We start from the raw sequence: 25,553 nt of genomic DNA, 5'->3' as shown, positions 1-25,553 counted from the left end.
GTGTGAAAATGCCATCAGTTGTTCCTGCTGTTTAAAAACAATGGTGTCATGATTATTTCTGTCCCTGCTTGCTGCTGCGCGTGTACAAGAGCCTCTGTACGCCTGTGCTGCCTAACACGGTAGCCACTAGCCACGTGGGGCTGTTCAAATGCAAATGAAAATTCATGCTAAAAATCAAACAGTGTGAAAAATCCAGTTCCTCAGTTACACTGGCCGGTTCTCAAGGGCCCAGCAGCCACATGTGGCTGGTGCCTGCTGCAAGGAGACAGTGGACGCAGAGCGCTCCCCTTGGCACAGCAAGTCCCACTGGACACAGCTGCTTTGAATTAGGGGTCTGCAAAGTGCTGTTTCCAGAAAGTCCAACCTGTTCCTGATTTTGAAGAGCCCACACGCTAAAAACAATTTTTAACAGTACTTCATAACATGAGAAAATTACATGAATTTCAAATACAGTTTCTTTTTGTTTGTTTGTTTTGAGATGGAGTCCTTGCTCTGTTGCCCAGGCTGGAGTGCAGTGGCATGATGTCGGCTCACTGCAAGCTCCACCTCCCAGGTTCACGCCATTCTCCCACCTCAGCCTCCCGAGTGGCTGGGATTACAGGTGACTGCCACCACGCCGGCTTATTTTTTGTTTTTGTATTTTTAGTAGAGACGGGGTTTCACCGTGTTAGCCAGGATGGTCTTGATCTCCTGACCTCGTGATCCGCCTGCCTCAGCCTCCCGAAGTGCTAAGATTACAGGTGTGAGCCACCGCGCCTGGCCTCAAATACAGTTTCTATAAATATATATCACTGGAACACAGACATGCTCATTTGTTTAATGTATGGTCTTTGCTTTCACACTGCAAGGGCAGAGGTTGTTGCAGAGTTACATCATTGCAAAAGAGATCCGAGGGGCCCCAAAGCTTAAAATAGTCCCTATCTAGTTCTTCACAGAAAAGGTTTGCTGATCTCTGCTCTAGAGAGACACCCACGAGTAAAACTGCCCGGTACCAGACATGTCCAAATGTTTTCCAGGATGTGCTAACTCACAATATTACATGTTTTGATGCATATTAATACTGCATAATACATTTTAAAGTAATTTTGGTTGCCCAGCTTTAATTCAGATAAAACTTCTCAGTTTTTGACTTGAGTTTACTGTGGAATAGCAAGGTAGTTCCACATCATCTGAATTGACGTTAATGACAGTGATCGTGGTGTGCTTTCCTGACACAGGTCTCTCCATAGGTAAGTGCAGATTTCCTGCTTGTTGGTTGGTTGTTTTAGAGACAGGGTTTCCCTCTGTTGCCCAGGCTGGAATGCAATGATACAATCCTAGCTTTCAGAATACTCAATATTCTGAGTATTGACATTGGCTACTTTAATGAGTTCCACCAACGGGATATGGTGCCTCAAATCCACCAGTACTTATCCAATTGCCAGTCAGGCTGGGTCCTTTACCTACAAGGACTTAAAAAACCAACTCGCCCGGTTGGTAGTTCAAGGCGGCAGGTGCAGTGTGGGCTTTGCAAAACTCAGGCAGACCTGGGTCTTCCGCACCAGCCTTGCAACCAAGCCCATCACTGCAGAGCCTGCTGAGCCATCTGCAGGGTCAGCCAATACGCCTACCTCAAGGGGCCATTTGTGCATTCAACCTAAAACTCTACTTTTAATAAGGAAGACAGACAGGACCGGAGCAAGGCAGGGGCTACCATAGTACCTCCGATGAGATACAATGAGGGCTGAACTAGGCACTGTCCCAAGGGGACATTTAAGGGATTTTTAGGGGAATAGATGGGACCTCCACCTCCTGAGTTCCAGCGATTCTCCCCCCTCAGCCTCCCGAGTAGCTCGGACCACAGGTGCATGCCACCCATTCCCGGCTTTTTTTTTTTGGTAGAGGCGGGGTTTCACCATGTTGCCCAGGCTGGTCTTGAACTCCTGAGCTCAAGCGATCCACCTGCCTCAGCCTCCCTAAGAGCTGGTATTACAGGCATGAGCCACCACGCCCGCCCCAGTTCACAGTAGTCCAATGCATGCTACGGCACCATCACATATGAAGGTGCAGCTCCACCGCTCACTATCCTAAACTCAGCCTCTCTCAAACTCAAACAACCTCATCCACTGCAGGGAAGGACCACTCAGAATTGCCTCTCACATCCCAGTTCCTTTCTGCCCTGCTCCCTCCCACTCAATTCAGCTGGCTCTGCTAGGCAAATCTACCTAAAACCCTGCTTTTATCAAGCTGAAAACACCCAACGAGGCTTCCCAGACAACCTCTCCAGTTAGGCTCTCCTAGGAATGGGCCAAATCCTTCCAGTCTCTTTCCCCAAACCTTCATTCCCCTAGGAGATCATCTAAAATGGTCAAAAGGAACTTTACTTAAGAAATTTGAGGGGCAGGTCTGGTAGCTCACGCCTGTAATCCCAGCACTTTGGGAGGCTGAGGTGGGTGGATCACCTGAGGTCAGGAGTTCGAGACCAGCCTGGCCAACACGGTGAAATCCTGTCTCTACCAAAAATACAAAAATTAGCTGGGAGTGGTGGCGTGTGCCTGTGGTTCCGGCTACTTGGGAGCCTAAGGTGGGAGAATCACCTGGGCCTGGGATGTTAAGCCTGTAGTGAGCCATGATCATGCCACTGCACTCCAGCCTCTGTACTCTGGGCGACGGAGTGAGACCATGACTAAAAATTTAAAAAAAAATTTTTTTAAGGAATTTTTAAAGCAAAACGTAAAAATATGAAAAATGGATGAACCCAACAAAGTTTAGATTTGACTTCTGGATATCCAAAGTCATGTGCAGGGTTCTCAGCTGACAGCACTTTGCCCTCACTTTCCTCATCTGTGCCTTTGACAAACCCCAGCTTTAGGCTGGCCCTGCTGTTCTTTCAAAGTCTTCTTCCTAATCTGAGATGGCCCCTCCTACACATGTCTCCCAGCTCTCAGGGGACCCTGCCCTTATATTGCAAGTGTTTCCTTTGCTCCTTACGTATAACAGCTAAGGTTCTCTGATTGTAAGCAACACAAATCCTTTCTAGGTAACTTAGCAAAAGGAAACTGATTGGAAAACTATCGGGAACTCATGGAACTGACTGTAGGCCAGAGAAAGGGACTTGGAAACAGGTGGAAGCCAAGGCGGCTGGAGACCAAGAAACAGGAACCGCAACAGTCCCACTGCAAAACAGCCTGGACAGACAGACCCGAACCGCAACTATTCTTAGCATCGCTGTCGCTCCATTCACCATACAAACTTCAGGGAAGGGAACCTGTTCAGCCTAGCTCACACTATCCACACACTTGGCTGGGGGAAGTGGGGTAACAGGTTGTAGATCCACTGATCTGTGCCCAATGGGAAACGGATCATGGGGCTGTAAAGAAGAGAAAATGGGCCGGATGTGGTGGCCCACACCTGTAATCCCAGCACTTTGGGAGGCCAAGGTGGGTGGATCACCTGAGGTCAGGAGTTCGAGACCAGCCTGGCCAACATGGTGAAACCCGTCTCTACTAAAAATACAAAAATTAGCTGGACGTGGTGGCAGGCACCTGTAATTCCAGCTACTCAGGAGGCTGAGGCATGAGAATCGTTTGAACCTGGGAGGCGGAGGTTGCAGTGAGCCGAGATCGTGCCACTGCACTCCAGCCTGGGCGACAGAGTGAGACTCCATCTCAAAAAAAAAAAAAAAGAGAAAATGGACACTTGCTAAGCAGCAACTATCCACTTCTCTCTGCTCCACTTGGCCTTGGTGCCCACACTCAATGGCTGGGTGTCCGGGCTGTCCCTGATGTTTGGTGACCTCTGGCTTCCTTGCTTACTGGTCCAGGCTAGTTTCTGGAACAAGCTCATATGTGTCTCTAATCAGTAGTTTTTTCAGGGTACCTTTTTTTTCTTTTTTTTTTTTTTGGAGACAGAGTCTCACTCTGTCACCCAGGCTGGAGTGCAGTGGCACAACCTCGGCTCACAGCATCCTCCACCTCCTGTGTTCAAGTGATTCTTGTGCCTCAGCCTCCCAAGTAGCTGGGACTACAGGTGTGCACCACCACGCCTGGCTAATTTTTGTATTTTTAGTTGAGACAGGGTTTCACCATGTTGGCCAGGCTGGTCTCAAACTCCTGACCTCAAGTGATCTCCTTGCCTTGGCCTCCCAAAGTGCTGGGATTACAGGTGTGAACCACTGCACCCAGCCTAGGGTACCTTAAATATATGTAACAATAACCACAGACTCCAAGAGTTACGCTCTCGCAAGTTCCTCACTGACTACAGCAGTGGCTCTCAAATTCTAGTGTGCCAAAAACGGTCTGTGAAGCTTCTTAAAAATGTGGTTTCCAAGCTCCATCCCCAGAAATTCTGACTTGGTGGTTCTAGGGGCAGAGCCCAGTGGTCTGTATTTGGAGCAAGCACTGCCAGATGACTCCAACATAGACAGTCTGCAGACCTGGGAAGGTGGCCCATCAGGGGTTTGCAAGCCTAGCTGGCTGGTATGGATTTCTCAGGTGCCACTCCTGGAGGTACAGACTAGGCGGCTGAGCATAAAGCTCAGGAACCTGCACTCTACGCCAGGGCCCCAGGTGATCCAGACATAGCACTGGAAAACCCCATGCATCCATTCAGCCTAGCAATGGAAACCATGTGGACTCAAGCTGACTTCAACCCTGTGCTCCTCTACACCCCACACCACACAAGCTGACCTGGTCACCTACCCTGGGAGGCCCTGCCAGTTCCCACCTCTGCTCCCACCTTTCCCCTCCCTTCACTGCCTGTGCAAACTCCACCCACCCTTTACAGGGCTTGAGCCCTGTAAACCACTGTAGAACCACTTCTGGTCTGTCTCAGCCCATTCAGTGTCGCTACAAAGGAAGACCTGAGGCTGTGTAAGCTATAAAGAAAAAAGGTTTCTTTGGTTCACACTTCTGATGGCTGGGAAGTTCAAGGTTGGGCATCTGCATCTGCATCTGATGAGGGCCTCAGGCTACTTCCAATCACTGCGGAAGGCCAAGGGGAGTTGTGTGCAGAAATCACATGGTGAGAGAGAAAGAAAGAAAGAAAGAGAGAGAGAGAGACAGAGACAGAGCGAGAGAGAGACAGAGAGAGAGAGAAAGAGGTGGGTGGGGGGAGGAGGAGGAGCAACCACAGGCTCTTTTTAGCAATGAGCTCTTGTGGGAACTAAAAGAGTGAGAATTCACCCACTACCCCCCACCCCACCACCTCACCCCCATAGGCAGGGAAAACATTAATCTATTCATGAAGGATTCACCCCCTGTGACCCAAACACCTCCCATTAGGCCCCACCTCCAACACTGGGATCAAGTTTCAGTTAGGGGTACCATGGCTCATGCCTGTAATCCCAACACTTTGGGAGGCCAAGGCAGGTGGATCACTTGAGGTCAGGGGTTCAAGGCCAGCCTGGGTAACATGGTGAAACCATGTCTCTACTAAAAATACAAAAATTAGCCAGGTATGATGGCACAGGCCTGTAATCCCAGCTACTCGGAAGGCTGAGGTGGGAGAAACGCTTGAATATCTGAGGCAGAGGTTGCAGTGAGCTGAGATCCCGCCGCTGCATTCCAGCTTGGGCGATGAAGTGAGGCTCCATCTTTTAAAAAAAAAAAAAAAAAAGTTTCCACATGAGGTTTGGAGGGGACAAACATCCAAACTGCAGCACTTGCCTCCTTAGCCCACACCATCGTTGCCTCTGTCACTCGGTGCTGAACTACAAGTTTCCTAGTATCCTTTGCCAATGTTGGTTTGGTCCTCTTACCTAGATTATCAGTGGCTTTGAGAAGAGGAACCAACTTTTACACTTTTTTTTAATCATCTCTAGAAAACCTAGCATAGCTACCTAGTATTTAATCATTACTGATCCCAAACTCTTCCTGGGTGGTGCCTACATCCAAAATGGGTTCATTCAAGTCAATCACGGTTAATAAGAAGCATCTGTCCTAACATTCAGCTACTTACTTAAAATTGTTACTCAATGGATTATTGCCTTCGATTAAGCTGAAGCATGTGAAATGTCATTTTTTTTTTCAAATACCTTAATATTTCAACATTTAAAAAAATGGGGCCGGGCACACTGGCTCAGGCCTGTAATCTCAGCACTTTGGGAGGCAGGCAGATCACCTGAGGTTGGGAGTTCAAGAGCCACCTGACCAACATGGAGAAACCCCATCTCTACTAAAAATACAAAATTAGCCAGGCGTGGTGGCAGGTGCCTGCAATCCCAGCTACTCGGGAGGCTGATACACGAGAATCACTTGAACCTGGGAGGCGAAGGTTGCGATGAGCTGAGATCGCGTCACTGCACTATAGCCTGGGCGACAAGAGTGAGACTCCGTCTCAGGAAAAAAAAAAAAAAAATTGGCCTGGTGTGGTGGCTCAAGCCTGTAATCCTAGCACTTTAGGAGGCTGAGGCAGGGGGACCTTGAGGTCAAGAGTTTGAGACCAGCCTGGCCAATATGGTGAAACCCTGTCTCTACTAAAAATACAAAAATTAGCCGAAATCACTTGAACCCAGGAGGCGGAGACACCATCTCAAAAAAAGAAAAAAAAAAATGGAGGCCAGGCGCCGTTGCTCCACCTGTAATCCCAGCACTCTGGGAGACTGAGGCAGGTGGATCACCTGAGGTCAGCAGTTTGCGGCCAGCCTGGCCAACATAGCGAAACCCTCCCTTTACTAAAAATACAAAAATCAGCCCGGCATGGTGGCGGGCGCCTGTAATCCCAGCTACTCAGGAGGCCGAGGCAGGAGAATTGCTTGAACCTGGGAGGTTGCAGTGAGCCGAGATCGCGCCACTGCACTCCAGCCTGGGCGACAGAGTGAGACTCTGTCTCAAAAAAAAAAAAAAGGCAATCTCATGCAGGTCAACCAATTCACTGCTGCAAACACAAGGTCAGCTCAGTTACATGTGCTAAAAAAGCAAAACTGGGCAGTGAAATGCAGCAGTTAACCCCACTGGCCACCCTCAGGGCATGTGAATCACATAACGAAGAATACAGACAAGAGTATCACAGGGCTCCTGGGTGGGCTCTAACTGACTATCAATGAAAACAAAGTTCCCATTCTCGCCCTGAAACTTCTTTTGGATTCTATTTGTATCACTATGGTTCAACCAATCTTGTAAAACATCCATACTTAATCTGGAAAAGCAGGAAAGAGATTGCTAGAACACCATCACCTTCTAGAAGGAGGAGCTCTGAAGAGGACGCAGGGAGAGGAGGCATGGCTTCTGACAAGAACAGAATGCAGCATCTTCAAGGCCCCAACCCTGTGGCCCACACGTGAGGCTCAAGCTTGTAACTCTCCACGAAATATATAAAATGTAAAAAAAAAAAAAAAAACAGGCCAGGCACAGTGGCTCACGCCCGTAATCCCAGCACTTTAGGAGGCCAAGGCGGAGGATCACTTGAGGCCAGGAGTTCGAGATCAGCCTGGCCAACATGGTGAAACCCCGTCTCTATTAAAAATACAAAAAATTAGCTGGCTCGTGGTGGTGCACGCCTGTGATCCCAGCTACTCGGGAGGCTGAGGCATGAGAATTGCTTGAACCCGGAAGGCAGAGGTTGCAGTGAGCCGGGATCGCGCCACTGCACTCCAGCCTGGGTGACACAGTGAGACCCTGTCTCAAAAATAAATAAATAAATAATAAAATGCAAAAATTGTTTTCTGACCCATGACTACTCAGGCTTTCAGCAGATTAAGGAGAAGGCGCAGAACGAGAAACTGAATCATTTAAATTTCCTAAAACACTTGACAAATACCAAGACTCTGTATCAGAATTTCACCCCAAGGAAACAATCTGGGCGAGACTGGATCTTCATTGTGAATGTCTGATTAGTGATGACTTACAAGGAGCTTCAATGCCTAAGCTCCCAGCATTGCACATGCATTCATTTCAGAGCTCTGACAAGTGAACTCCTGTGGCTACCCACACACACATACCTTGTAGCGGGATCACACTATGAACCGGAATGTTCACACAGTGAGCTGGACCCAGAGGTGGCTCTGTCATTTACGAGCTGTGTGATCCTGGGTAAACTCATCTCCTCCCTCTACAAATATCTATGGAGTGACTGTGTCCCAGGCACTGATGGAGGTTTTGGGGATAAAATGGAGAACAAAGTAGCTTCTCCTGCTGTCATGCAGCTGGCAGACACGCTGAGCCTGGTTCCTCACCTGGAGAACACGGACAGTGGGCATGTCTACTGCATAAGATTGGGGAAGAGAGGCCGGGCGCAGTGGCTCACGCCTGTAATCCCAGCACTTTGGGAGGCCGAGACGGGCAGACTGCCTGAGCTCAGGAGTTTGTACCCAGCCTGGGGAACACGGTAACACCCCATCTCTAATAAAAATTACAAAAAATTAGCCAGGCATGCTGGCATGCGCTTGTAGTCCCAGCTACTCGGGAGGCTGAGGCAGGAGAATTGCTTGAACCCAGGAGGCGGAGGTTGCAGTGAGCCGAGATCGCACCACTGCACTCCAGACTGGGCAACAGAACAAGACTCCACCTCAAAAAAAAAAAAAAACTGCTGAAAAGAATCGGAGAAAGTAACCCACACCGGGCCCTCAGAGCAACCTCTGCTAAACTGCAGGCACTCAATAAACGTTAGATGCCACCACCACCATCACCACCCTCCTCCTCAACATGGTGCAAAATTAAACTCAATGTCATCACCCAAATCAATCTAAGATGAAAATAAGGCTCCAGGTCTAGCCTCTGTCTTATCCAAAAAATACTTAAGTAAGTCTGTAAGAAAATGCAACACTATAACGACTTTTGTAGAAAGATGAAAAAATATTTCTCACAAAATGTTAAGTGAAAAAATATTTTTAAAAGATTCTATTAGTAGTAATAACAGCAGCGGCAAACACTGTAGATAGTAATTACTGTACCATGCACTGTTTAAAGCTCTTCACATGTATGAATAAAGAAGCTAACATTCCCCCAAACCAATGAGGTCTGTGACATTAATGAGGTCTGTGACATTGTATCCTTTTACAAATGATGAAACGGAGGCACAGAAAGGGTAAGTAATTTGCCTAAGGCCACACAGCCAATAAGTAGCAGAGCTACGATTCACTCACTGGTCCCTCGGCTCTAGGGTCTCTGTTCCTGACCTCCCTGCTCAGTCTCATAGGGTCCTGTTCTGTGCTGGGTGGCACCATGGGGGCGGGGTTGTCCTTGACGGCACCACGGGGGCGGGGTTCTGTGTTCGGCAGCACCATAGGGGCGGGGTTCTGTGTTGGGCAAAACCATGGGGGCAGGGTTCTGTGCTGGGTGGCACCATGTGGGGCGGAGTTCTATGTTGGGTGGCACCATGGGGGCGGGATTCTGTGTTGGGCGGCACCATGGGGGCGGGGTCCTGTGTTGGGCGGCACCATGGGGGCGGGGTTCTGTGCTGGGCGGCACCAAGGGGGCGGGGTTCTGTGCTGGGCGGCACCAAGGGGGCGGGGTTCTGTGCTGGGCAGCACCTTGGGGCGGGGTTCTGTGCTGGGCGGCACCTTGGGGCGGGGTTCTGTGCTGGGCGGCACCATGGGGGCGGGGTTCTGTGCTGGGTGGCACCATGGGGTTAGCGTTCTGTGTCGGGTGGCACCATGGGGGCAGGGCTCTGTGCTAGGTGGCACCATGGGGGCGGGGTTCTGTGCTGGGTGGCACCATGGGGGTGGGGTTCTGTGTTGGGTGGTATCATGGGGGCGGGGTTCTGTGTTGGGTGACACCATGGGGGCGGGGTTCTGTGTTGGGTGGCACCAAAGCAACAGAAGAGGGAGGGAAGGAGGAAGCAACACAGGGAGAAAGTAAAGGAGGGAGGGAAAGAGGGAGGGAGGGAGGCAGGGAGGCAGGGAGGAAAAGGGGGAAGGAGGGAAGAAGGGAAGGAAGGAGTGGGGGGAGAACAAAAGGAGGGAGGGAGGGAAGGAGGAAGAGAGGAAGGATAGGTGGGAGGGAGGGAGGGAAAAAGGGAGGGAGGGGGAGGGAGGGAGAGAGGAAGGAAAGGACAGAGGGAGGGAGAGAGGAAGGAAAGGACAGAGGGAAGGAGCGAAGGAGGGAAGGAGAGAGAGAGGAAGGAAATGAGAGGGAGGGAGGGAGGGAAGAAGGAAAGGAAGGAGGGAAGGAGAGGGGGAGGTAAGGAGGGATATGGCAGCAGGTCAGGTGCTCCCTTCCCTCCATGCAGCTGCCCACTCCTCCAGCAGAGGACCCCACGCTTCAGTCAAGGGGATCAGTTGCACACCTGTATGTATACTAAAGGACTGAAAACCTATGTCCACACAAAGACCTGTACAGGAATGTTCACAGCAGCATGACCCATAATAGCCAAAAAGTAGAAGCAACCCTAACGTCCATCAGTGGATGAACAGAGAAACAAAATGTGATCTACTCATAGAATGGAATAATATCCAGCAACAAAAAAGGAATGAGGGGCTGCTAGGCACCCAACACAGGTAAACTGCGAAATCACCATGCTGGAAGGGAGACGCCCATCACAAAAAGCCATACAGCGCATTTACATGATTATCCAGAATAGAGAAATCTGTAGTGGTAGCCAGGGCTTGGGAGTGGAGGGGACTGAGGGATGAGTGCCACTTGGTGCAAGAGTTCCTTTTTGGGGTGATGAAAATGTTCTGGAGTTAGACAGTGGTTGGCAGGTGCATGGTTTTTGGAACATTCTAAAACTCAATGAGCTGTACACTTTAAAAGGGTGATTTTTTGGCCGGGCGTGGTGGCTCACGCCTGTAATCCCAGCACTTTGGGAAGCCAAGGCGGGCAGATCACGAGGTCAGGAGATCGAGACCACGGTGAAACCCCATCTCTACTAAAAATACAAAAATTTAGCCGGGCGCGGTGGCAGACGCCTGTAGTCCCAGCTATTCGGGAGGCTGAGGCAGGAGAATGGCGTGAACCCGGGAGGCAGAGCTTGCAGTGAGCCAAGATCGTGCCACTGCACTCCAGCCTGGGCGACAGAGCGAGACTCCGTCTCAGAAAAAAAAAAAAAAAAAAAAAAAAAAGGGTGATTTTTGTGGCATATGAATTATCTCCAAAAAATAAAAAAGAAAGAAAAAAATATGAGTAACTGTGCTTCCCCCATGAATACATCCAAAAGGAAAATATTGACTTATCTATCCACTATGGCAAATACAACCAAGTTACCACTATAATTGGATTTAAATTGCTTTTCTATACAGTTAAAATACATACATATCACAACAATTTCTGTACATCAGTAAAAAAAACCTGAGAATCTCTAAAAAACAAACTTGTATAAGTATTATTTCATCTAGAATATCTTAAGTTTGAGAAATACACAATAAAATTAAATACAATAAGAAAAAATATTTCATTGATAAGACTTTTTCCTTCAAAGTTAACACTCGACGTACATTTCATTTCCTACTTCCTTGTGAACTCGTGCAGTTAAAGATGTAGCTACATCATTGTAGCAGGCAGCCGTCCCGCCTGGGCTGGAACCCTGCCTCTGCACCCCCGACCAGCTACACGCCCAGAGCAATAGCTTAACTATTCTGTGCCTCTGCCTCCTGCCTTTAATGCAGAAAAACGTATTTATTATCTTATGGTTATTGGGGATTAAATACAAATTAATATTTGTACAGTACTTAGAGTAGTGCCTGGGACATTGCTATGCATGCTTTATAAGTGCATGCATTATTGGCTGGGCGTGGTGGCTCATGCCTATAATCCCAGCACTTCAGGAGGCCAAGGCGGGCAGATCACCTGAGGTCAGGAGTTCAAGACCAGCCTGGCCAACACGGTGAAACCCCATCTCTAATAAAAATACAAAAATTAGCAAGCAGGGCATGGTGGCAGGCACCTGAAATCTCAGCTAATGGGAGGCTGAGGCAGGAGAATTGCTTGAATCTGGGAGGCGGAGGTTGCAGTGAGCCGAAATTGCACCACTGAACTCTAGCCTGGGCGACAAACTGAGACACCGTCTCAAAAATAAAACAAAATAAAATAAAATAAAATAAAATAGTGCATCAATTATTAACAACATAGTAGGATCGCACTGCACGAACAACAGGACCGCTGATACTTCACAAGGCAAAGGAGGACCTGAGGGAGCAAATACAGAAGCCTGGACTGCAGTCACTTCTTGAAATGCATAAAACGTCAGTAATGTATATAAAACTGCTCAAAAACATAAGCTAAATAATTCTGTTAAAATGATCTATCCACTAGCACTTTGCAAGGCCAAGGCAGGTGGATCACCTGCGGCCAGGAGTTCAAGACCAGCCTGAACAACATGGTGAAACCTCGTCTCTACTAAAAATACAAAAATTAGGACGGGCATGGTGGCTCAAGCCTGTAATCCCAGCACTTTGGGAGGCCGAGGCGGGTGGATCACAAGGTCAGGAGTTCGAGACCAGCCTGGCCAATATGGTGAAACCCCATCTCTACTAAAAATACAAAAATTAGCTGGGCGTGGTGGCGGGCGCCTGTAATCCCAGCTACTCCGGAGGCTGAGGCAGGAGAACTGCTTGAACCCGGGAGGCAGAGGTTGCAGTGAGCTGAGATTGCACCACTGCACTCCAGCCTGGGTGACAGAGCAAGACTGTTTCAGAAGAAAAAAAAAAATCTGGGGGAAAAAGCAAAAATAATCAGCCCGGCAACTGGACAAATGCTGTGTGTGTGTTCACGGCATGGGGTACTGCCTCCACTGTCTTTTTCATCAGAATTCTCTCTGAAAATTAATAGACACACAAAACAACTTGGGAGGCTCTATCTTTACAGCACAAGCTGGTTCATGGGTGACTGTGCTGAAAATGTGATGTGGCGCCTAAACAGAATGAAGTACAAATTTCTTTTTCAAATAGCTCTTCAGAAACAAACTCATGTTTATTTCCTTCAACTTACTTTAGTAAAATTAACATATGTTTCATACAAATTCATCCAATTTTTCTTATTTGTCCCTAGACAAATAGAACACTTTTTTTTTTGAGACAGAGTCTCACTCTGTCGCCCAGGCTGGAGTGCAGTGGCGCAATCTCAGCTCACTGCAGCTCCGCCTCCTGGGTTCACGCCATTCTCCTGCCTCAGCCTCCGGAGTATCTAGGACTACAGGCGCCCACCACCACGCCCAGCTAATTTTTTTTTTTTTTTTTTTTTTTTTTTTTTTAGTAGAGACGGGGTTTCACCGTGTTAGCCAGGATGGTCTCGATCTCCTGACCTTGTGACCCGCCCGCCTTGGCCTCCCAGAGTGCTGGCACAGGCCTGAGCCACTGTGCCCGGCCAGAACACTCTTTAATATGAGAAGTTTTTGTTTGTTTTGTTTTTTGAGATGGGGTCTTGCTCTGTTGCCCAGGCTGGAGTGCAGTGGCGCAATCAAGGCTCAATGCAGCCTCCACCTCCTGGACTCAAGCAATCCTCCTGCCTCAGCTCCCGACAGTGCTGAGACTACAGGCGTGTGACTACGCCCAGCCATGCAGGAGAAGATTTGATCTGGAAAAATATGTGAAAACAACTCTTAAAAATTAACTTTACAATGTCAATTCCAACTCTGAGGCAGAAAAAAGGTGACGCAGCCCATTCTCTACCAGTTAAGGACCCAACGTGAAGCCAGAACAGCTCTGACTTGGAAAATGCTATTAAATGTTAGCAATATAGATGGTTATTATAGTATGAAAATCTCCAAAGCAATGCTACAGGTTTGTCTCTATAAAGACAGAGGCTACAATCTTATGAAGTAACTCAAGTTAAAAATTCACTGAAGGTAAAATCTATGCCAAAAGCATTCCTCTATAAAGACTGCTCAACTTCTTCAAGTAAGTCTTCTCAGGTCATTGAAATCTAGGTAATGCAAGGAACCCCTGGCGCTGTGATTCTCTGGCTCCATGCCACTTGAGGACCAGCAGCACCAGCAGCACCTAGGAGCAGGTGAGAAAGGCAGAATCTCAGGTCCTCCCAGACCCGCTGTCTCTACATTCCTCAGGTACTCCATGTGCACACTAGAGCCAGGGATGCACTGGTCTAGGTGTTATCTGGCTACATTAAGATAAAGAAAAAAATTATGCAATTAAATTAAACAGTTTGTTTTTCAACTATAAGAACAGGTCTTTTTGTCAGCTACCCCAACTATTAAAAGGAAAAAAAGAAAAAACATGGTACAAAGGAGCTACAAATAACCCTCAGCTATCGAGACATTTTCAGAAACGCTCAGCATTATCCAAATGGGATGTGCGGAATGCTTCCTGACCAGGCCTGATTCATCAAGAGTCAATGAAAGCCCCATTCCTACCTGCAAATCGCAAAGGCGCATCTTTGTCCAGCGCGATCAGCGGGGGGTCGAGGAGCACCGTGTTGTCATTCTCTGTGACTATGCCGTGGTAGGTGGGCTCCAGCCAGGGCTTGTGCTTGTTAACTGCGTTTAAAACAAAAGAAAAAAATAGACAAGGTTAGAAATATTATTTTCAACTCCACTACTTTTGAAGACACACACCTGCTACTAAAATAATAAAACTCTCATTAGGCTTGAAGACAGTGCTCACAGCTCTGTCGCAAAATTTGGTATCAAGACCCAAATGAGATGAAATTCTAAATTCCAGAATAAGTAATGTAGAAATTATCCGAATCCATGAAGCAACCAGAAATAAGAAATAAATTGCTCTAGAAATCAAGAAAAAAAAAGACTGATGGCTACAGGAAAACTATCTCTGTTTTCGGCTTATCACTGAAAAGTTACAAAGAAAGTTATTTTCATTTCGTTATGATTTTTTGAGACAGAGTCTTGCTCTGTCACCCAGGCTGGAGCACAGTGGTGTAATCATGGCTCACTGCAGCCTCAGCCTCCCAGGTTCAGGTGATCCTCCCACCTCAGCCTCCCAGGTAGCTGGGACTATGCGTGTGCACCACCATACTTGACTATTTTTTTTTTTTTTTTTTTAACTCTTTGTACAGACAGGTTGCCCAGGCTGGTCTTGAACTCCCGGGCTCAAGTGATCCGCCTGCCTTGGCCTCCCAAAGTGTTGGGATTACAGGCGTGAGCCACGGCACCTGGCCCCAGTATTATTATTTTTTTTCTTTTTTCTCTGTTGCCAAGGCTGGAATGTAGTGGTAGGATCTCAGCTCACTCACTAAGCCACCGCACACAGCTGCCCAATATTAATTTTAAATTTGTATTGCAAACAATAATGTAAAGCAAAGATACAAAACACAATAAAGTATTAAAATAAAACTAAATGCAGAATTTCATAAAAACCCACCACTTGACTGAAAACAAGAGTGTTTAAGAACAATCCATCTAGGCATGGTGGCTCACGCCTATAATCCCAGCACTTTGGGAGGCTGACAAGGGCGGATCACCTGAGGTCAGGAGTTTGTGACCAGCCTGGCCAATATGTTGAAACCCTGTCTTTACTAAAAATACAAAAATTAGCCAGGTATGGTGGCGCACACCTGTAATCCCAGCTACTCGGGAGGCTGACGCAGGAGAATCACCTGAACCTGGGAGGTGGAGGTTGCAGTGAGCCAAGATCACGCTACTGCCCTCCAGACTGGGCGACAGAGTGAGACTCTGCCTCAAAAGAAAAAAAAAAAAGAATAATCCACTTTGGAGTTAGGCTTGGAGTCCAATTCCAGTCTCCCTCTATTATGAGCTGTGTGACCTTAAGTACATTAACTTATTACCAGAAAAGGGTCCCAATCCAGCCCCCAAGACAGTGTTATTGGACTTCATGCAATAAGAATTCGGGGCAAGTCCACAGAGTAAAGTGAAAGCAACTTTATTAAGAAAGTGAAGGAAGAAAGAATGGCTACTCCACAGGCAGAGCAGACCTGAGGGCTGCTGGTCAGCATTTTTATGGTTATTTCTTGATTACATGATAAATGAAGGGTAAATTATTCATGAGTTTTCCCAGAAAGATATGGGAAATTCCTGGAAACTGAGGGCTCCTTCCCCTTTTAGACCACATACAGTAACTTCCTGACGTTGCCATGGCATTTGTAAACTGTCATGGTGCTGGTGGGTCTCTTAGCATGCTAATGTATTATAATTAGTGTATAATGAGCAGTGAGGATGACCAGAAGTCACTTTCGTCCCCATCTTGGTTTTGGTGGGTTTCGGCCGGCTTCTTTATGGCAACCTGTTTTATAAGCAAGGTCTTTGTGACCTGTGTCTTGTACTGACCTCCTACCTCATCCTGTGACTAGAATGCCTTCACCTCCTAGGAATGCAGCCCAATAGATTGCAACCTTATTTCACCCAGACCCTATTCAAGATGGAGTCGCTCTGGTTCAAATGCCTCTCACAAACTGATCTCAAGTTCCCCGTTCGTAAACCAGAGACACCCCCACCCTCCTCACGGTGACGGCCTGGATCACTGGAGAAGTGCTATCTTGTCCCTTCTTGATTGGGACTCTACCAGAACTGCTACTTTTGCTTTTCTGGCCGCTGCTGACCTCACCTCCTTGAGAAGATGATCATTTAGCCCCTGTCTACTTTGCTCTGCTTGGGGCTCGGCTCCTGAGTGTCGATGTCAGACGTCCTCCTGGTGGCCATGAATCCCTCCCTAAGCCCGCAGTATCTCCACACGCACACTGGGGGTGCTGTTCCATAGCTTAAATCTTTCCATTTTCCTTTTATGTTCACCTTAAGAGGGTTAAGGGCTTCCATTATAACCTCAGAGTATGAATGAACCAGGGGACTCCTCGATTAAGCTGATCTGAAAAGATGGAAAGAAATGGCTTGAAAACTTTGTTTCCAAGTAGACGGGGCCTACTTATTGAATGAACCACTCAGGTTCTGTTAAGTGTGAGTCGATCCAGAAGGATCTTCGTGCAACATTCCAAGATGTGATGCTACCTCTGCTGTACCTGCACTTTCCCCAGAGTGGCACCCGGGGAGGGGGGCTCGCGCTCACGTGTAAGGCTCAGAGTAGGCGTGTGAAGGCTTGCATCTGGAAGGAAAACAGACCAGAACAAAGCTGCCTCCTCTCTTTTTTTTTTTTGAGATGGAGACTTCCTTGCTCTGTCTCCCAGGCTGGAGTGCAATGGCGCGATCTTGGCTCACTGCAACCTTCGCCTCTCGGGTTCAAGCAATTCTCCTGCCTCAGCCTCCCAAGTAGCTGGGATTACAGGCGCTCATCACCACGCTCAATTTCTGTATTTTTAGTAGAGATGGAATTTCACCAGGTTGGCCAGGCTGGTCTACCAACTCCTGACCTCGTGTTCCGCCCACCTCGCCTCCCAAAGTGCTGGGATTACAGATGTTAGCCACCGCGCCAAGCTGCTGCCTCCTCTCTAATTAATGAAATATTTACCAGACATTTGTACACACCACATCCAGGCCAATAGCAAATCCTTCTGGCTTCACTTCCTAAATAAATCCAGACCCCGGGGAGTTGTTGTTTAATGGGTTTAAAATTTCGGTTTTGTGAGATGAAAGGAGTTTGGAGGCTGGTTGCACAATAGTGCGAATGTACTTGATGCTACTCAACTGAACCCTTCAAAATGGTAGAGACGGGAAAATTTTGCTGTAGTTTACATTAAAAAAAAAAATCCACATACACACAAACTCAGACACAGCCATTTCTTATCCTCCTTCCTGCTCACCTGAAAGGTCACAAAAGCCAAGTAACCAGCCTCCCTGTCCTTATCCCGGCACTTACTCGGCAGCCAGAGGGAAGCTTCTACAACAATGGTTCTTCAACTTTGGGGTCTCAGAACCCCTGTACACCAGAAAGTTACTGAGGGACCCAAATAGCTTCTGTTTAAATGGATTGGTCAGGCAGTTATTATCCATCCATCCACCCACCTATCTATATCTATCTACCTATCTATCTATCTATCTATCTATCTATCTATCATCTATCAGCATTTACTACACCGAAAATTAAAACCAGCCCGGGGGGAAGCGTCTCATGGCTGTAATCCCAGCGCGCTGGGAGGTTGGCCACACAGATCACTTGAGGTCAGGAGTTTGAGACCACCCTGGCCAACATGGTGAAACCCTCCTGTCTTTACTAAAAATATAAAAATTAGCCAGGTGTGGTGACACACACCTGTAGACCCAGCTTCTCGGGAGGCTGAGGCAGGAGAATTGCTTGAACCCAGGAGGTGGAGGTTGCAGTGAGCCAAGATCGTACCACTGCACTCCAGCCTGGGCGAAAGAGCGAGACTCTGTCTCAAAAAAAAAAAAAAAAAAAAAAAAAAGCCTGGGAGCGGAGGCTCACACCTGTAATCCCAGCACTTTGGGAGGCCAAGGCAGGTGGATCACTTGAAGTCAGGAGTTCAAGGCCAGCCTGACCAATATGGTGAAACCCTCCTGTCTTTACTATAAATACAACAAAAATTAGCTGGGCGTGGTGGCACACGCCTGTAGTCCCAGCTACTCAGGAGGCTGAGGCAGGAGAATCACTTGAACCCAGGAGGTAAAGGTTGCAGTGAGCCGAGATCTCGCCACTGCACTCCAGCCTGGACAACAGAGCGAGACTACGTCTCAAAAAACAACAACAACAAAAAACATAATTTTAATACTTATTAACTCATTTAAAAACCAAACACATTATATAATACATTCACATAAACAATATTTTTATGAAAATTAACTTTTTGAAAACAAAACTTACTAAGAAGAGTGGCAACAGTTTTCTGTTTTTGCAAATCTTTGTTGTCTGCTTTCGCAGAGGACACCTGGGTTCTCATCTCTACCCTCGCTCCCCCTGCACTCAGCGTGCTGCCTTGCTCCCCTTCACATAGTCTCTAGAAAATGCCACAGTGCAGCCTAAGAGGATGAGAAAATGGCAAATAATGTCTTACTATTGTTACAGTTCTGCCCTCTCGCATCCTGCCAGGGTTTCAGGGACTCATTATCTCACTCGGGCTCTGTTGAAAAGGTCCTTCCTGCTGCTCTCACCAACCTCGCTCTGTCCCTCTGTTCCAACACCCGGAGAGAAGACGGCAGGGGAGGGCACTGGAGCCCGGTGCCCAATGGCCTGGGTGGGTCCCGCCTGGGCTCCAAAGGGCCTGTGACCTCAGGGCCTTCGCTTCCTCATCTATAAAACGGGGACAATAATAGTCCCCATCTCATAGGTCGTTGTGTGATTAAACATGCAATCACAGGTCATTACATGTAAAGTGCTCAGAAGAGTGTCTGGCACTCAGTAAGTATCAAAAGGTGGTGGTGTTATTTCTCCTCCCCAACATATCTCAAACACACACACACACACACACGCAGATTGTGAGAAAGTGGCCTTTTCATTCTCTAATTCCCAGTATCTGGAATTATGCTTAGCACACACGCAGGAACTATTTGGGAAATGAGTGAGTATATAAAAAATCTCGAATGTACAAATCAGATCAGTTGCCCTGATTTATGAATTCTCTCATGGAGAAGATAGCTTTGGAGCTGGGAATTCAAAAGACACTGAGAAGGTTTTTTTTTTGTTTTTGTTTGTTTCTCCAGGTGGATGTTCTGAGAAAGAGAGCTAAAAATCTTGAGGCAACGCATGAAACCAACAGGTGAAAAGACATCAGTCTGGAAAAGGTTAAGCTACGGAAGGTTAGATTACAGAGGGACTTAATATGAAATCAAACCCAGACCATAAAGACCAAAAATAAAAGTGTCTTTGAAATCCGTCTTTTCTCCCCATCCACAGGCTGCTCTGAAACAAGAGATTGGCTAAGAAGAGAATAAGGGGCCAGATGCGGTGGCTCACGCCTGTAATCCTAACACTTTGGGAGGCCAAGGTGGGTGGATCACCTGAGGTGAGGAGTTTGAGACCAGCCTGGCCAACATGGTAAAACCCCGTCTGTACTAAAAAAAAAAACACAAAAATTAGCCGGGCATGGTGGCAGGCGTCTGTAATTCCAGCTACTCAGGAGGCTGAGACAGGAGGATCGTTTGAACCCAGGAGGTGGAGGTTGTAGTGTGCTGAGACCATGCCATTGCATGCCAGCCTGGCAGAGAAGCGAGAGACTTCGTCTCAAAGAAAAAAAAAAGAAGAAGAAGGCTGGCTATGGCATGGCACCCTTCTCCTAAAACCCTCCCTGGAGCAGCATGGGGTCTGCCAGCAGGAGCTATGTGTGAGGCTGTCTGTGGGAGCTTTACACACAGACTGCACCAGCATTAGGTCTGAAAGGGCTCCCTGAGAGAATAACTTCGCTATGCAATCAGGTTGAACATTTTATCTAACCACTGAAACTCAACATCCTCTCCAGATTATCTTTTTAAAAAAATTTTTAGGACGGGTGCAGTGGGTCACGCCTGTAATCCCAGCACCTTGGGAGGCCAAGGCGGGCCCATCACCTAAGGTGAGGAGCTCAAGACCAGCCTGGCCAACATGGTGAAACTCCGTCTCTACCAAAAATACAAAAATTAGCCGGGCATGATGGCAGGTGCCTGTAATCCCAGCTACTCAGGAGGCTGAGGCAGGAGAATCGCTTGAACCCGGGAGGTGGAGGTTGCAGTGAGTCAAGATCGCACCACTCCAACATGGAGAAACCATGGAGTTTGACCCCAGCCTGGGCAACAAGAGCGAAACTCCGTCTCAAAAAACAAAAAAAATTTTTTTTTTTAGTTGAGATGAAGTCTCGCTATGTTGCCCAGGCTGGTGTCAAACTCCTGAGCTCAAGCAGTTCTCCCAACATGGCCCCCCGAAGTGCTGGGATTACAAGTGTGAGCCACCACATCCAGCTCAGGTATCTTTGAAAATAAACCATGCTATGATGTAGGCTGGAAGAAGCTTGGAGTTACAGATGTAAGATAGGCCATTTTAAAGAAAGGACTCCAAAAACTCCATTGTTTGTTACCAATCTTTCACTTTCTTTTCTTTTCTTTTTTTTGTTTTTTTTTTGAGATGGAGTCTCACTCTGTGGTCCAGGCTGAAGTGCAATGAATGGTGCAATCTGGGCTCACTGCAACCTCTGCCTCTCAGGTTCAAGTGATTCTCCTGCCTCAGCCTCCTGAGTAGCTGGAATTACAGACATGCATCACCACACTCGGCTAATTTTTTTGTATTTTAAGTAGAGACGGGGTTTCACCACATTGGCCAGGCTGGTCTCGAACTCCAGACCTCAGGTGATCTGCCGGCATTGGCCTCCCAAAGTGCCGGGATTACAGGCATGAGCCACGGCATCCGGCCTCCAGTCTTTCATTTTAAAGCAAAAATTGCTAGTTCAATTTGCCACTAATCAAATTAATATTTGATTCCAATTTGGCTTCATACTTTAAGGTTTTATTAATAAAATTACAAGCATTATAAATACTAAAACTAAATATTCTTCTAATATTTGAGGCCATAAAACTCCTGAGACTTAAACGAAATGAATTTATGTCTTTATTTAACCCAATAGGGATGTAAAAATACCAGGCAGAGCACATTACAGAAAACCCATGATAAGTAGTAACGTAAAATGTGTGTTTCTGCTACCTGAATGGAAACGCCTGCAGCTGAAATGGCTAAGGGTTCGGTGGAAAAATAACTGTGTAACTATGTTCCCAGTATTCCAATTTTATAATTCAAATTTTCTAAATCGCTCTTAAGCTGGCAGTAGAATGAGATCTGGCCAGTTCCAAAGACTGAACTTTTAAATATTTAATGAGTGATATTTTTAATATTTCATCACATTCAATTTGCATTATAAAACATTTATAGAAACAAGTGACCGATGTTTCTGTTATCATCACAAAAAAATGGCAAGGACAAGAGACTACTGGCCACAAGTCTAGGAACATGTCACCTATGTCGAAAGTCTATACCAGATTCATTTCATCACATCCTAGGAGGTTTTAAAAAACAAACTAAACTGCTTCTCCTGCCTCCCTTGGCCTCAGCCATGGCGAGTAGCCGTGGCAGCGAATCTGAATATGGCGCGGGAGACCACGGACAGGATGCTGAATACACTGTGTGTTGTGCACCTGCATTTTCACTTTGATCCATCACATGAGGTGTAGCATCTTCCACTGTGGTGTCATGTCAGTGCTTAAAAAGTTTCGGATTTTGGAGCATTTCACATTTCAGGTTTTGGGATTAGGAGTATCCAACCAGTACTAATCACACATTCTGATTGAGATTTAAAGAATTTACAATGCTGGCTTAGATATGGAAACTCCTATTTGTGTACGGCTTTGTGAACAAGAAATTAACCCAGAAGCTTTATCATCAGTTATTAAGGAGCTTCGCAAGGCTACTGAAGCACTAAAGGCTGCTGAAAATATGACAAGCTGACTTTCTGGGGAAATTCTGACGAGATATGTCAAGCTCTGCAAGAGGATTTAAAGATTGCACTGTAGTCGAGAATGTACAATGATACTGAATGCAGCAGTGTAGAAAAATTTTCCTTTTTAAAAGAATTATAAAACCATAGCATTATAAATCAGTGGAAAGTGGCTTACAGACAGAACTATCAGATGTGTTTACATCACATCTTATTCTTTTTTTTTTTTTTGAGACGGAGTTTCGCTCTTGTTGCCCAGGCTGGAGTGCAATGGCGTGATCTCGGCTCACCGCAATCTCCGCCTCCCAGGTTCAAGCGATTCTCCTGCCTCAGCCTCCCAAGTAGCTGGGATTACAGGTGTGCACCACCACACCCGGATAATTTTGTATTTTTAGTAAAGATGGGGTTTCTACATGTTGGTCAGGCTGGTCTTGAACTCCCGACCTCAGGTGATCCACCCACCTCAGCCTCCCAAAGTGCTGGGATTACAGGCATGAGTCATCGTGCCCAGCTTATTCACTTTTTTTAAACAGCTCTAATGCTTCCACATCGCCATGTTCATATTTATGTATTCTTTATTTATAGCTTTGATAGCTTTAATTTTCTAAGCAGTCTATCAGATGTGCACATCTGCTGTGCCTGAAGTATAGTGGAACCCATCAGTAGTAATGTGTAGTAGTTGTGACTTGTTGACATTTCCACTATAAATTTTAATTTTGAATTGTTTATACATTATAACTGTGGATTTATATTGTATTGGGCTGAAAGCTGACAGAATTTCAGCCACTATTTGTGAATTTTGATTTAGATTCATTATGTATGTCAGAATCTTGTTTTTTAAAATAAGAGCACGGAAAACATTTCTGCAATCTGATCTTTAAGAAAGCATATTTAGTTTTTTGAACAGTTTGTTGGGCAGCTAATAGTGTGAACCAGGTCATTTTTGTATTGAGTAAAAATTTAAACTTCTAGAAACTTAGATTTTAAAAGTAATGACAATGCTTAGGTTAGTATTATTTGCAATGTGAATCACTTACATCTAATGAGAATGTTTTCTTAAAGTTTTATACCCTATAAATGGAGGCCTAAAAAAATGTGTAAAATGAAACATAGCAAACATGCCAAATTCCTGTTTACTTTTACTACATAAAAGTAATTTGAGCCCTTGCCTAATAAATCTTGAATGGTATTTAATAAGTTATTAGGTAAGTGATGTGTTTCAAAAAAAACCTAAACTTTGAATGTATTAATTTAAAACAATGCAAAAGCAAAGCTGGCAATCAAACCTCCTGTAAGTGCAGGCTGTAGCTGGGCACACACCTATCATTTCAGGATATGACTCATTTTTTAGGGTTATGGTAGATTTTAGTCATTAGAAATTATTTGATTTTTAAGTCAAGATGAAAAAAATACAATAATCAACTTTAGGATTAACACGAATATAAGCTATAGTGCCCCAGCACATCCCAACTCTGTGGGCTAAAGAGAGGCTAGACCCAGGCCGGGCACGGTGGCTCACACCTGTAATCCTAGCACTTTGGGAGGGCCAAGGCAAGCAGATCACCTGAGGTCAGGAGTTCAAGACCAACCTGGCCAACACGGTGAAACCCCGCCTCTATTGAAAATACAAAAATTAGCCGGGCATGGTGGCGCATGCCTATAATCCCAGCTACGCAGGAGGCTGAGGCAGAAGAATCGCTGGAACCCGGGAGGCAGAGGCTGCAGCGAGCCACGATTGCGCCATTGCACTCCAGCCTGGGTGACAGAGTGAGACTCCATCTCAAAAAAAAAAAGAGAGAGGCTGGACCCATGCCTAAGTCTCACAAGTAATGGGGATTTCAGCAGGTTGGTTGCAGAGCCCAGAAGCCAACCACAGGTCCCAGGGTGGCCCTGATATCAATCAACCCAGTATATGAACAGCTCCTTTCTAGTTTATTCACTTATATGGATGGTTCCTCACTTACAGTGGCTGAACTTAGGATTTTTAGACTTTACGATGGGTTTATCAGAACATAAACCTGACTGTAAGTAAAGAAGACTTTGTAACTAGAAATCCATGGTTTCCAGGCAGGCGCAGTGGCTCACACCCATAATCCCAACACTTTGGGAGGCCCAGGAAGGAGGATTGCTTGAGCCTAGAAGTTCGACACCAGCCTGGGTGACAAGGTGTGATCCCGTCTCTACAAAAAAATGTTTTAAAAAATTAGGCTGGACACAGTGGCTCACGCCTGTAATCCCAACACTTCAGGAGGCCGAGGCGGGTGGATCACCTGAGGTCAGGAGTTAGAAACCAGCCTGGCCAACATGGTGAAACCCCGTCTCCACTAAAAAAATACAAAAATTGGCCGGGCACGGTGGCTCACGCCTGTAATACCAGCACTTTGGGAGGCTGAGGTGAGCAGATGGCCTGAGGTCGGGAGTTCGAGACCAGCCTGGCAAACATGGTGAAACCCTGTCTCTACTAAAAATACAAAAATTAGCCAGGCGTGGTGGCGGGTGCCTGTAATCCCAGCTACTTGGAAGGCTGAGACAGGAGAATTGCTTGAACCCGGGAGGCAGAGGTCGCAGGGAGCCGAGACCACACTATTGCACTCCAGCCTGGGCAACAAGAGTGAAACTCCATCTCAAAAAATATATATATATACAAAAATTAGCTGGGCGTGGTGGCAGATGCCTGTAATCCCAGATACTTGGTAGGCTGAGGCAGGATAATTGCTTGAACCAGGGTGACGGAGGTTGCAATGAGCCAAGATTGCGCCATTGCACTCCAGCCTGGGCGACAGGAGCGAAACTCCATCTCAAAAAAAAAAAAAATTAACCAAGCGTGGTGGCATGCACCTGTAACCCCAGCTACTCGGAAGGCTGAGGCAGGGGAATCTCTTGAACCTGGGGGGCAGAGGTTGCAGTGAGCAGAGATTGTGTCACTTGCACTCCAGCCTGGGTGACAAAGCGAGATTCCATCTTGAAAAAAAAAAAAATTAGATGGCATGGTGGCACATGCCTGTAGTCCCAGCTACTCGGGAGGCTGAGACAGGAGGAATGTTTCAGCCCAGGAGTTAGAGGCTGCCGTGAGCTAAGATCTCACCAATGCAGTCCAGCCCCAGGGAGAACAAGACTATCTCTAAAGAAAAAAGAAACCCACTGTTTCAAACAAGAGTGTGATGTGTGCCTCTTATATCATGACACATAGGTTGATCACGTCTGCCCTTAAGAAACAACAGCTAAATATTTCAAGAGACTGTTGGCATCTCACCTATAAATCCTAGATGATGTTACATGTTTCATTTGCAGATTCAACTTTCAAACCTTGGTCTATCATAAGAACCTGAAATTAAGGAACACTGCCAGCAGGTGGCGACAGGTGCCCTTGCATGCTCCAAGTTCTCAGGCTTTGATTTTAAAATCCTGCTAGTT

The 25,553-nt window shown here is 46.6% G+C and overlaps 1 protein-coding gene across 4 annotated transcripts in view; it reads right to left on the bottom strand.

Moving 5' to 3' along the window:
- Nucleotides 1–25,553, bottom strand: part of CLSTN1 (calsyntenin 1) — a 96,668-nt gene that overhangs the window by 29,585 nt on the left and 41,530 nt on the right. For all 4 annotated transcript variants that reach the window (XM_054440436.2, XM_054440425.2, XM_054440416.2 and 1 more), the window contains exon 2: nucleotides 14,224–14,346. In XM_054440436.2, coding sequence (XP_054296411.1) covers nucleotides 14,224–14,346 — 123 coding nt within the window. The remainder of the gene's footprint in view (nucleotides 1–14,223; nucleotides 14,347–25,553) is intronic.

This window comes from Pongo pygmaeus, chromosome 1 (assembly GCF_028885625.2).
Source record: "Pongo pygmaeus isolate AG05252 chromosome 1, NHGRI_mPonPyg2-v2.0_pri, whole genome shotgun sequence".
Lineage (NCBI taxonomy): Eukaryota > Metazoa > Chordata > Mammalia > Primates > Hominidae > Pongo > Pongo pygmaeus.
The sequence above is the reverse complement of the archived record's forward strand: the minus strand, read 5'-3'. Positions and strand labels throughout refer to the sequence as shown.